The sequence below is a fragment of the Salmo trutta genome, chromosome 35, assembly GCF_901001165.1.
Source record: "Salmo trutta chromosome 35, fSalTru1.1, whole genome shotgun sequence".
NCBI classification, from domain to species: domain Eukaryota; kingdom Metazoa; phylum Chordata; class Actinopteri; order Salmoniformes; family Salmonidae; genus Salmo; species Salmo trutta.
Genome location: NC_042991.1, coordinates 1,210,186 through 1,223,939, shown reverse-complemented (window position 1 = coordinate 1,223,939; position 13,754 = coordinate 1,210,186). Strand labels below are relative to the sequence as shown.

At 42.6% G+C, this 13,754-nt stretch overlaps 1 protein-coding gene across 1 annotated transcript in view; it reads left to right on the top strand.

The window, feature by feature from the left end:
- The window catches only part of LOC115174441 (methyltransferase-like protein 24), an 88,130-nt gene that overhangs the window by 57,322 nt on the left and 17,054 nt on the right, over positions 1–13,754 (top strand). Inside the window, exon 3 of the mRNA XM_029732955.1 lies at positions 12,465–12,610. Coding sequence (XP_029588815.1) covers positions 12,465–12,610 — 146 coding nt within the window. The remainder of the gene's footprint in view (positions 1–12,464; positions 12,611–13,754) is intronic.

Below are 13,754 nucleotides of genomic sequence, written 5' to 3'. Positions count from 1 at the left end.
AAGGACATATTTCCACCGGTCTAATGTCCATTGCTCATGTTTCTTGGCCCAAGCAAGTCTCTTCTTCTTATTGGTGTCCTTTAGTAGTGGTTTCTTTGCAGCAATTCGACCATGAAGGCCTGATTCACACAGTGTCCTCTGAAAAGTTGATGTTGAGATGTGTCTGTTACTTGGACTCTGTGAAGTTATTTATTTGGGCTGCAATTTCTGAGGCTGGTAACTCTAATGAACTTATCCTTTGCAGCAGAGGTAACTCTGGGTCTTCCATTCCTGTGGCGGTCCTCATGAGAGCCAGTTTCATCATAGCGCTTGATGGTTTTTGCGACTGCACTTGAAGAAACTTTCAAAGTTCTTGAAATTTTCCGTAATGACTGACCTTCAGCTCTTAAAGTAATGATGGACTGTCGTTTCTGTTTGCTTATTTGAGCTGTTCTTGCCCAAATATGGACTTGGTCTTTTACCAAATAGGGCTATCTTCTGTATACCACCCTACCTTGTCACAACACTGATTGTCTCAATGATTGGCTCAAACGCATTAAGAAGGAAAGAAATTTCATTAATTAACTTTTAAAACTTCTTCGGGCTTGGTGTCCCTTCTATGGCATGGTTGAGCTAACGTAGGCTAATGCGATTAGCGTGAGGTTGTAAGTAACAAGAGAATTTCCCAGGACATAGACATATCTGATAAGGGCAAAAAGCTTAAATTCTTGTTAATCTAACTGCACTGTCCAATTTACAGTAGCCATTACAGTGAAAGAATACCATGCTATTCTTTGAGGAGAGTGCACAATTTTGAACATGAAAAGTTATTAATAAACAAATGAGGCACATTTGGGCAGTCTTGATACAACATTTTGAACAGAAATGCAATGGTTCATTGGATCAGTCTAAAACTTTGCACATACACTGATGGCCAAAATCTAAATTGCACCTGGGCTGGAATAATACATTCTGGCTTTTCTATTGCATTTCAAAGATGATGGTACAAAAAAGATATTTGACCAGATATTTTGTGGGAGGCTTGCAAGTCGAAGAACACCATCCCAACCGTTAAGCACGGGGGTGGCAGCATCATGTTGTGGGGGTGCTTTGCTGCAGGAGGGACTGGTGCACTTCACAAAATAGATGGCATCATGAGGGAGGAAAATTATGTGGATATATTGAAGCATCATCTCAAGACATCAGTCAGGAAGTTAAAGCTTGGTCGCAGATGGGTCTTCCAAATGGACAATGACCCCAAGCATACTTCCAAAGTTGTGGCAAAATAGCGTAAGGACAACAAAGTCAAGGTATTGGAGTGACCATCACAAAGCCCTGATCTCAATCCTATAGAAAATGTGTGGGCAGAACTGAAAAAGCGTGTGCGAGCAAGGTGACCTACAACCCTAACTCAGTTACACCAGCTCTGTTAGGAGGAATGGGCCAAAATTCACCCAACTTATAGTGGGAAGATTGTGGAAGGCTATCCAAAACGTTTGGCCCAAGACAAACAATTTAAAATATTTAAAGGCTGTCCTATATACCCACTGCTTTTGACCAAGGCCCATGTAAGGAATTGAGTGCAATTTGGGATATATAACATCTTAAGGTACACTGCCGTTCAAAAGTTTGAGGTCACTTAGAAATGCCCTTGCTTTTGAAAGAAAAGCAAATTTTGTTGTCCATTAAAATAACATCAAATTGATCAGAAATACAGTGTAGACATTGTTAATGTTGAAAATGACTATTGTTCCATTTTTAATGGAACATCTACATAGGTGTACAGAGGCCCAATTGTGGGTTTGATTACAGGCTCAAAATGGCCAGAAACAAAGAACTTTCTTCTGAAACTCTTGTTCTGAGAAGTGAAGGCTTTTCCATGCGAGACATTTCCAAGAAACTGAAGATCTTGTACAACGCTGTGTACTACTCCCTTCATAGAACAGCGCAAACTGGTCCTAACCAGAACAGAAAGAGGAGCGGGAGGCCCCGGTGCAGAACTGAGCAAGAGGACAAGTACATTAGAGTGTCTAGTTTGAGAAACAGACACCTCACAAGTCCTCAACTGGCAGCTTCATTAAATAGTACCCGCTAAACACCAGCCTCAACGTCAACAGTGAAGCGGCGACTCCGGGATGCTGGCCTTCTAGGCAGAGTTCCTCTGTCCAGTGTCTGTGATCTTTTACCCATCTTAATATTTTATTTTTATTGGCCAGTCTGAGATATGGCTTTTTCTTTGCAACTCTGCCTAGAAGGCCAGCATCCCGGAGTCGCCTCTTCACTGTTGACGTTGAGACTGGTGTTTTGCGGGTAATATAACAGAAAATCCTTCTGGGGAAAAAACAGCACAGACCAGCATATGTTGCTGACTAGTCCTTGTTTTGTTGGTGACCAGCCTTTGATGTGTTTTGGCCACTTTGATGCTGGTATGCTGGTGACTAGTTTATGCATATCCCCAGCCAGATTGGAGATATCCAACAATTGGGACTTATATTCACACACAATCTGCATGGACCAGTATAGACCAGTGTCATGACTTTGCCCTGTTGGGTGTTTTAGTTTAGTTTATTAATTCGACCATTTTAAAAAACAAGCACACATAAAACTTAAAAGCCATACATGCACATGAATAAAATCATCGAGGATAGCACAAAATAAAGTCTGGGACTTATTTCCATTGTGGTCCTCTTGAGACAAGATGGCTAGACAAGATCAAACACAGTATGGCAGTGAAATAATAAAACAAAAACATCTATCTCATCATTCCAGTTACATCATAGGGGTTATTCATATGGGCACAGAAGACATCAAACATATTTGTACTTTATTTTTAAAGCTGTCCAGAGAGGATGTTGATTTTATAGGCAGAGGCAACTCATTCTATTCTGAGGCTCCAGTGTACAAGAAAGTACCTTTCCCAGCATTACTCCAGAACCTGTATAAGCACACATCAGCAACATCTGATCTGGTGCTGTGATTGTGTGCATCCCTAACACGAGGAAAGTAATCACTTAGATATCTGGGCGCAGGACCATAAATACTCCTGTAAACCAAACCTAGTCTAATCTGGGACACCCTAGCCTCAACAGGCAGCCAGTTTAGTTCCTGAAAGCAGCTCCTGCCTATGTGAGTACATGGACTCACCTTCAATACTACCCTGATCAGCTTATTCTGGGCTATCTGGAGCTTCCCTTTCATAAGTTTAGATAAACCCCCAAACCAGGAAGTACTAGCATAGTCAAAATGGCATTGAATGAGGGCAGAAGCTAGCACTTTCATGGAGTCCTTATCAAGCAGCTTGGACTTTCTAGCCAAAAACGTTGTCCTGGCATTAACCTTCCCTAGCACCTTATTGGCCATGCTCACATCTCCCATGCTTCCATCAAGGATACATCCCAAGTAGCTAACAGAGGTTTTAGTAGTCAGCACCTCACCCCCTAACTCCACTCTGATTTCAGATGACCTACCCAATTTAGGTCTGGATCCAAAAATAATTGCTTCAGTTTTCCCTAAGTGCAGAGATAACTTATTATCTCCAAGCCATTTGCTAATGTTTGTAAGTTCTGTGCTAAGTATGCTCTCCAACATAGTTTTACTTTTGTGAGACACCAGAAGTGTAGAGTCATCCGCATAAAGAAAAAGACGGCAAGAACAAGCATATTTCATATCGTTAATATACAATAAAAACAGCAGAGGCCCAAGCATGCTCCCCTGTGGAACGCCACAACTCATTGGTTTTGCCTGAGACAGTGAACCATTAACCTCTACTACTTGCTCCCTTCCTGATAAATAGGACTTTACCCAGCCTAGAGGGATACTGCTTAACCCCAGTGCCTCCAGTTTGGAGATTAGGGGACAGTGGTTAACTGTATCAAAGGCCTTCTTCTGTAGGTCAAGCAGTACCATTCCACACAGATTTCCCTCATCAATCTCTTTCCTGATGAAGTCAGTCAAGTAAAGTAGACATGAATCAGTGGAGTATGTTTTTCTAAAACCCAACTGAAAATCATACATTAGACCCTGTTTGTTAACATATTCATACATTTGCTCATGTACAATTCTCTCCAGGATCTTTGATGTTACAGAATGGACTTATGGAAAGCCCTTTTGTTACCACAGAGAAAGACTCTACAGGATGGTAACATCAGAAAGTTAAACAATGAGACAAAATTTCTGTAATGGAAGGGTCCGTTGGTACTTAAAGAATATGATGTCAGATCAGTCATTGTTTTGGTAGATAGGACGACAGAATTGTATCTTTGAAAGTCTACACATTCTAGTTATCAGATTTACATCAAAATGTTGCATACCGTATGTGATTAAACATTAAACTATTTGTGAGAAGATAAAATGTGATTTTAACTTCTAAATGAGAGAATTGTTTCATAAGTAAACTTGTGCTCAATCAGTTACCCCACCCATGGGAGCACAGACATTGGTTAGAAGGATCTAAGCAATATATTTTTCATGTAAATATAGTGTTTTTTTCTTCCTGCTTTTTATTTGTAAAAGTAGTTTAACATGAAGATTGGTACAGTTTTTATTTTTTGCTTATTGGGTTGAAATAAAATGATACTAGATTACTTTAGAAACAAAACTGGCGTTGACTGATCAGATCAAATGATTGACATAAAGAGCCGTTGTGTTGAACACTGTGCAATGTTTAACAGTGAGAATGGCAGAATGGTGAACTTACTAAATGAAATGAGAGTTTGACTGTGTGATATTAGGTTGCTTCTTGTGTAAATATTTTCCGTCTGGATTTTAATGATTTGTGAGAATGGCAGAATGGTGAACTTACTAAATGAAATGAGAGTTTGACTGTGTGATATTAGGTTACTTCTTGTGTAAATATTTTCCGTCTGGATTTTCATGATTTGTATCAGTACAAAAGCCCACTAACGATCATTAACATTTAGTTCCAGAAATGTGAGAACTGCTGTCCTAAAGTTTAGAAGAGCGAATTTCAACGTGGAGGTGACGATCACCACGCTGGAATGGTGAATTTCGACTAGACCAGCCAGAATACAGCATGAGCTGATTATGGCAACTTGGTATGAACTTTGAACTATTATTCACTAAAGAAGAAGTGATACATCCTAGACGTCGAGTTATCAGCTGCAGCTGAATGTACATGGCCTAGAAAAGGACAGACAATCTCTTAAGAACGACAGGGTACTTCAATTTATCCGCTCTACAACACTACGACCAGAAAGATGCTTCAAAGGACAATGGCAATCTCTGCTGGGCAAACCAGTCTTCCATCTTCGACTCATCTGTCGAAGCGCAGCTCAGAGTAAATATATATGTTGCATTTTCCTTTTCCCGAATGGGCGCTTATTAGAATGCATACGATTCTGTATTTATGGTAGCATAGCTTCTCAAGGTCCGATAGAGACCCAATCCCTTTGTCCCTCAGTCTTCCCGCTCTTTCATTCAAACAAACACCCTTCCTTTGTGTAACCAGCCGTCACATCGGGTTAGCCCACTAGGAGCTTTTCATGACATGATTAGTAATCAATGTGTGAACTATCCTGTGTATATATACACTGCTCAAAAAAATAAAGGGAACAATAAAATAACACATCCTAGATGTGAATGAATGAATTAATCTTATTAATTACTTTTTCTTTACATAGTTGAATGTGCTGACACAACATCACACAAAAATAATCAATGGAAATCAAATTTATCAACCCATGGAGGTCTGGATTTGGAGTCACACTCAAAATTAAAGTGGAAAACCACACTACAGGCTGATCCAACTTTGATGAAATGTCCTTAAAACAAGTCAAAATGAGGCTCAGTAGTGTGTGTGTGGCCTCCGCGTGCCTGTATGACCTCCCTACAACGCCTGGGCATGCTCCTGATGAGGTGGCGGATAGTCTCCTGAGGGATCTCCTCCCAGACCTGGACTAAAGCATCCGCCAACTCCTGGACAGTCTGTGGTGCAACGTGGTGGATGGAGCGAGACATGATGTCCCAGATGTGCTCAATTGGATTCAGGTCTGGGCAACAGGCAGGCCAGTCCATAGCATCAATGCCTTCCTCTTGCAGGAACTGCTGACACACTCCAGCCACATGAGGTCTAGCATTGTCTTGCATTAGGAGGAACCCAGGGCCAACCGCACCAGCATATGGTCTCACAAGGGGTCTGAGGATATCATCTCGGTACCTAATGGCAGTCAGGCTACCTCTGGCGAGCACATGGAGGGCTGTGCGGCCCCCCAAAGAAATGCCACCGCACACCATGACTGACCCACCGCCAAACCGGTCATGCTGGAGGATGTTGCAGGCAGCAGAACGTTCTCCACGGCGTCTCCAGACTCTGTCACGTCTGTCACATGTGCTCAGTGTGAACCTGCTTTCATCTGTGAAGAGCACAGGGCGCCAGTGGCGAATTTGCCAATCTTGGTGTTCTCTGGCAAATGCCAAACGTCCTGCACGGTGTTGGGCTGTAAGCGCAACCCCCACCTGTGGACGTCGGGCCCTTATACCACCCTCATGGAGTCTGTTTCTGACCGTTTGAGCAGACACATGCACATTTGAGGCCTGCTGGAGGTCATTTTGCAGGGCTCTGGCAGTGCTCCTCCTGCTCCTCCTTGCACAAAGGTGGAGGTAGCGGTCCTGCTGCTGGGTTGTTGCCCTCCTACGGTCTCCTCCACGTCTCCTGATGTACTGGCCTGTCTCCTGGTAGCGCCTCCATGCTCTGGACAATACGCTGACAGACACAGCAAACCTTCTTGCCACAGCTCGCATTGATGGGCCATCCTGGATGAGCTGCACTACCTGAGCCACTTGTGTGGGTTGTAGACTCCGTCTCATGCTACCACTAGAGTGAAAGCACCGCCAGCATTCAAGTGACCAAAACATCAGCCAGGAAGCATAGGAACTGAGAAGTGGTCTGTGGTCCCCACCTGCAGAACCACTCCTTTATTGGGGGTGTCTTGCTAAGTGGCTATAATTTCCACCTGTTGTCTATTCCATTTGCAAAACAGCATGTGCAATTTCAGTGTTGCTTCCTAAGTGGACAGTTTGATTTCACAGAAGTGTGATTGACTTGGAGATACATTGTGTTGTTTAAGTGTTCCCTTTATTTTTTGGAGCAGTATATATATATATATATATATATATATATATATATATATATGTCATTCTGTGTATTTATTTAGGTATTTAGTAAATAAATATTTAAGCCAATTTATGTATTGCTGATTCAACTTGTTAGCTAGGGTTCGTACAGAGTACTTATGACAATTTAATTCAATCACGTAATAAATTAAATGTTAGGTAATCAATTTGGTAAAATAGCATGTCATATAATTTAATCATAGTCAGAGACACGACACCAGCATGGACAAGCTTTAAATTTATGCTGGTCTATAACCACTCTAACTGTAAATAAAGCACCCTTTTCATATATGTTCATTGAAAGAGAATTTGTCTTGCTTGACAGCTCAAACATACTCCATTTATTACTATAGAGATGGCGTTCTGATTCATCTGATTTGTCTCTTTCCTACTGTGGTTTACGAAAGTTCAATCAGGCAGGCTGATCTGAATGCTAATTTAACTTCATTCAGTAAAGATACAGTAAAGATACACTTTGTTTCATATTATACGGACATATTTAGAATGAATACAAATGTATCATCATCAGCATAGCGTCTTATTTCTTCTCCTCTTTCCTGTTAGCCACATGTGGAATGTCATTCACCTATTTAACTTATAGCCTATAAGCAGGGCACAATAATTCACATTCCTCATGCTTGCTGTTCAACCTATCGGCTCACTTTTGCAATTATCACTTTCCACTCTCTCTTACCCATGTTCTCTAACTTGCTGTTTTCAGCAAAGGTTTCAACTACCATCCACCTCCCCACCACCACCAGCTATAATAAGTTTAAGGCCCATCATTGGAACTCCTTTCCTCCAGCCGAGGGGTTTCGATGCCAGCTACCCAGCAAAGGGCTACCTGTCATCAGCATCTGGCTCCGAGGAGCATTCCTCGGAGACGAGGCCATACCCAAAACTATGTAATAAAATTCCACACTGCATTCTGTCTCTGTTGTTCATTCAGTTTAGCCTGTACTCGATTTATCTTAATCAATGAGATGTTCTGGCCTTTATTGTTTGTTGATTGATGTGTTGTTTGAGGATAAAGATCGCGAGGCAGAGACAGGGTCGGCTTTTATGCCCTTGTGTCTTATAATCAACAAAATACAAACTCCAACTGCACTGTGTGAGAGAGGCTATAACATCAGTCAAGTTGTTTAAATAGTCAAGTAAGTTTTATCCTTGCTACAGACCGACCATTTTCTGATAACGAAGGCCATTGTGCCTCTGTAATCAAATTATGTTTAGAAACATCAGCAAACCTCTTATCTTTTCTTTCATATACCGTGGGCCTACAGAGTTCTGCTAATGACGAAGCACTTACTCTACAGTATATCTTACATGGCAGGCATGTAGCTTATAATGAATTAGCCTTTGGATGTGCGTGTGTGTGTGTGTGTGTGTGTGTGTGTGTGTGTGTGTGTGGGTGTGTGTGTGTGTGTGTGTGTGTGTGTGTGTGTGTGTGTGTGTGCGTGCGTGCGTGTGTGTGTGTGTGTGCACGTGAAGGGGGGTTGTTGGGGGTGAATCGCCTATCATCTCGTCTGACAGGCGGAGAGGGAGTTGCAGTGACTATAACAGCTTCCTCAGCAGTAATTCTGACTGACGTCGTGGTTGGTGGAACTGAACTTTCGAGGGAGGTACGCTGCACTGCGTTTGGCAAATCATTAGCAGTCAATGCAACACACACACACACACAACAGTGGGAAAGGTTGAGACTGATCAAGGTAACATACTGTAGTGTTGCAGTATATTCAAAATGACAACAACGTGTCAGTACCTTTCTATTTATAATAGCTCACAATATAGTCCAGCATACTGTTACAATACAACATGTTCAAATCAACAATAATGGGCCAATGCAATTAGGAACCTCTACAACACATAACTGTAACAGCTAAACAAAAATCCTCCAATACAGCAGTATCATCGCTACCACAGCAATACATGGATGGATGACTGCCTCCCATTTCAGCATAGCTCACGGTGCTCACAACAACACAATGTATTCATAAGGCTGTTTAAAATTCTATTCCATTCTGCGATTTTTTACAATGTCATTGTTGCCGAGTGCTTGACAGAAGTCCCCAAGGCTCCAAGTGTGACTGTTATTCTCTCACAATAAGTCACAGCTCTTGACTTGGTCATGCCTCCTATTGCCTTCTGCCTTCTTTTCATGCCAAAAGTTCTGTTCGGACAGGATAAAAGCATTGAGGTCCTCCTATTCATCTCTATTGATAAATGCTTTTCTTCTAAAGATTGAAGCAGTCGGAATCCATCAATTCCAAAGATTTATGACATCACAAAGCGTAAGAACCCTCTAGGGATTCTAGACTTTGTCCACTTTCCATTAGTGGCATGGGGAAGAATTCATAAATGTCAGCAAAGTAGAGCACATTTTATGTTGGACATAGTCACGACCCACCAACTGGTGCAACCGGCCCCTGGTTAGGGTTGGGCTAACATGGTGGTTCAGAAAGAGAAGGATTTATGACCAGTCTCTGTCTGGGCAGTGGTCTCTATGGGGATTAGAACAAATAATCAGTCTGTCTCTGTCAATTACCGGCTGGTCCAGTCCAGTTCAGACAGTCTCTGGAGCAGATAGAAGAGCTAAAGCAATCAGACAGAAAACAGTCATAAATCCTGTCTGTCGCAACATCTCCCAGACACACTCCAAACACACATTCTGGACACACATTCAGGACAAACATTCAGGACACACACATGCATGAATGCATGCACACACATGTATGTATGCATGCACAAATGCCTCCACGCATGCACACACATACACTCTATCAATGATGCCTTTGGCTCACACACAGCTCTTCACACATACTTTACACACCCATCCTTGTCTTTTTGCCATTGGAGTTTGCCGTCTCTCTCTAATATACACCCCGTCCCAAACAAAGAAATACCTACTCCCCATAGACTAAGACAAGCCAGTGTAAGACAACTGGTTATGTTAGTCTTGGTGTTGTTATCGGCAATGGTGGCTGCAGTAGAGATAGGGGCCTGGAAGGGCAGATATCTCCCTCTCCTTCTCTCGTCCTCTCCCTATTCTTCGCTCCTCCTCTCTTCCTCACTTCCTCAGGTTCTCACTCTCTTCTGCTGACAAGAGAAACTTGGCACTGTCCGCTTTCAACTCTAGCTATTAATGAATCTATTGATTTCGTATGTAGTTTCAGTTAGTACATGAACTTTACAGTACATACAGTGGGGGAAAAAAGTATTTGATCACCTGCTGATTTTGTACGTTTGCCCACTTACAAAGAAATGGTCAGCCTATAATTTTAATGGTAGGTTTATTTGAACAGTGAGAGACAGAATAACAACAAAAAAATTCAGAAAAATGCATGTCAAAAATGTTATAAAAATATTTGCATTTTAATGAGGGAAATAAGTATTTGACCCCTCTGCAAAACATGACTTAGTACTTGGTGGCAAAACCCTTGTTGGCAATCACAGAGGTCAGACGTTTCTTGTAGTTGGCCACCAGGTTTGCACACATCTCAGGAGGGATTTTGTCCCACTCCTCTTTGCAAATCTTCTCCAAGTCATTAAGGTTTCGAGGCTGACGTTTGGCAACTCGAACCTTCAGCTCCCTCCACAGATTTTCTATGGGATTAAGGTCTGGAGACTGGCTAGGCCACTCCAGGACCTTAATGTGCTTCTTCTTGAGCCACTCCTTTGTTGCCTTGGCCGAGTGTTTTGGGTCATTGTCATGCTGGAATACCCATCCACGACCCATTTTCAATGCCCTGGCTGAGGGAAGGAGGTTCTCACCCAAGATTTGACGGTACATGGCCCCGTCTATCGTCCCTTTGATGTGGTGAAGTTGTCCTGTCCCCTTAGCAGAAAAACACCTCCATGTTAGACGGTGGAGATGGTGTTCTTGGGGTCATAGGCAATGCTCCTCCAAACACGGCGAGTTGAGTTGATGCCAAAGAGCTCCATTTTGGTCTCATCTGACCACAACACTTTCACCAGTTGTCCTCTGAATCATTCAGATGTTCATTGGCAAACTTCAGACGGGCATGTATATGTATTTTGGAGCAGGGGGACCTTGCGGGCGCTGCAGGATTTCAGTCCTTCATGGCGTAGTGTGTTACCAATTGTTTTCTTGGTGAATATGGTCCCAGCTTCCTTGAGATCATTGACAAGATCCTCCCGTGTAGTTCTGGGCTGATTCCTCACCGTTCTCATAATCATTGCCACTCCACGAGGTGAGAACTTGCATGGAGCCCCAGGCCGAGGGATATTGACAGTTCTTTTGTGTTTCTTCCATTTGCGAATAATCGCACCAAATGTTGTCACCTTCTCACCAAGCTGCTTGGTGATGGTCTTGTAGCCCATTCCAGCCTTGTGTAGGTCTACAATCTTGTCCCTGACATCCTTGGAGAGCTTTTTGGTCTTGGCCATGGTGGAGAGTTTGGAATCTGATTGATTGATTGCTTCTGTGGACAGGTGTCTTTCATACAGGTAACAAGCTGTGGTTATGAGCACTCACTTTAAGAGTGTGCTCCTAATCTCAGCTCGTTACCTGTATAAAAGACACCTGGGAGCCAGAAATCTTTCTGATTGAGAGGGGGTCAAATACTTCTTTCCCTCATTAAAATGCAAATCAATTTATAACATTTTTGACATGCGTTTTTCTGGATTTTTTTGTTGTTATTCTGTCTCTCACTGTTCAAATAAACCTACCATTAAAATTATAGACTGATCATTTCTTTGTCAGTGTATGTACAAATGTACAAAATCAGCAGAGGATCAAATACTTTTTTCCCCCACTGTAGAACAAGTAATGAAAAAATAAACAGAAACGTTGAACTGCAACATGGAGTCAATGGAATCCTTGAGCATTAAGGCAAGATTAAGGTGCCCTGTCCCTCGTTCTGAGATGGAGAATCATGTCAAGGATGGAGGACGCATTTCCTTACACTAAATCACATTTCTTCTTCTTCACTGAAACCAAAAGGAAAGGAAGGCGAGGGGCAGAGGAGGAGAAATGGAGAAGGTGCTACTCGATGAGAAAGTAAAACATGTTGAAATATGAATATGTGTGTGTGTGTGGTGAATATGTGATCTGACAGGGCCAAGGGGTAACTATGGTATACACTATACAGTATGTGATGTTGATGATTATTACAATTACAATGATAACGATAGGGATGATGATAACGATCAAATCTAATTTTAATTGTCACATGCTTCATAAACAACAGGTGTATACTAACAGTGAAATGCTTACTTAATCTTCCCAACAATGCAGAATACAATAACAAATATATAATAATTATAATAATACTATTTTTTTAATGACATTTTTGGGGACAAGATTACTGATGACCCCTGTGTCTCTCCTACAGGTGTCTTGTGCCCCCCCTTCCCCAGAGGGCCCCTTGGTACTACAGGGTCAGGAAGGGCCAAAGGGGCCCTGGGCAGTGTGTCTGGACAGGAGGTACAGCCTGGCACAACGGATACACACCAAACACTGCCGGGTCTACTCTCTGGGGTGAGTGCACACACACACACGCACACACGCACACACACACACACACACACACACACACACACACACACACACACACACACACACACACACACACACACACACACACACACACACACACACACACACACACAGTCTTGTATAACTAACCTTGTGGGGACACACATTTCAGTTCCATTCAAAATCCTATTTTGCCTAACTCTTAACCCTTACCTTAACCCGAAACTTTCACCCCTAAACCTAACCCTAAACCTAATTCTAACCCTAAACCCCGTAGAAATAGCATTTGACCTTGTGGGGACTAACAAATGTCCCCAGTTAGCCAAATTGTGTTAATTTACTATTCTTTTGGGGACTTCTGGTCCCCACAAGTATAGTTAAACAGGCACACATGCACGCACGCACGCACACACACACACACACACAGAAACACAGAAACACAGAAACAGCCTGGCCCAACACATCACTAGGGCAGCAGGCAGCCTAGTGGCTAGAGCAGGGGTGTCAAACGTCCGGCCCGCGGGATCAGGCCCGCAAAGGGGTTTAATCCGGCCCGCGAGATGATTTTGTAAAGTATAAAAATGAGCTGCAATTTTTCAATAAAATAAACTGCTGTTCCAATTGCGTCCACTGGATGGCGCAATAGCAATTGTGTTAAGCAAGCAAACCGTTTATAACGGAGCAGAGCAAGTAGGTCAAGCCAGTGCAGCCAGTCCGGATGAGCTACTTTGTTTTGCCCGCGATATTTATTACGGCTTCTACTTTTAACATTTTGTGCTTTGGCACCCTCATTGCCCCAATATGTCTCTGTCAAAAAAGAGAAAAGTGGACGCAGAGTGTTCCAAGAAAACTGGTCATCCTCCTATTTATTCACGGAATTGAATGGGAAAGCTGTATGTTTGGTGTGTTCACAGCATGTTGCAGTGCTGAAAGAGTATAACCTTCGTCGCCACTATGTGAGTCTTCATGCCGACAAATATGCCAACTTTCAAGGACAGCGGAGAAGAGAGAAGGTGAATGAACTGTTGGCGGGTCTGAAGAAACAGCAGTCTGTGTTTACTCACAGCCGAGACATCAGTGACGCTGCAGTGAAAGCTAGCTACCTCATTGCTAATGAAATCGCAGTGGCTTCAAAACCATTTAGTGA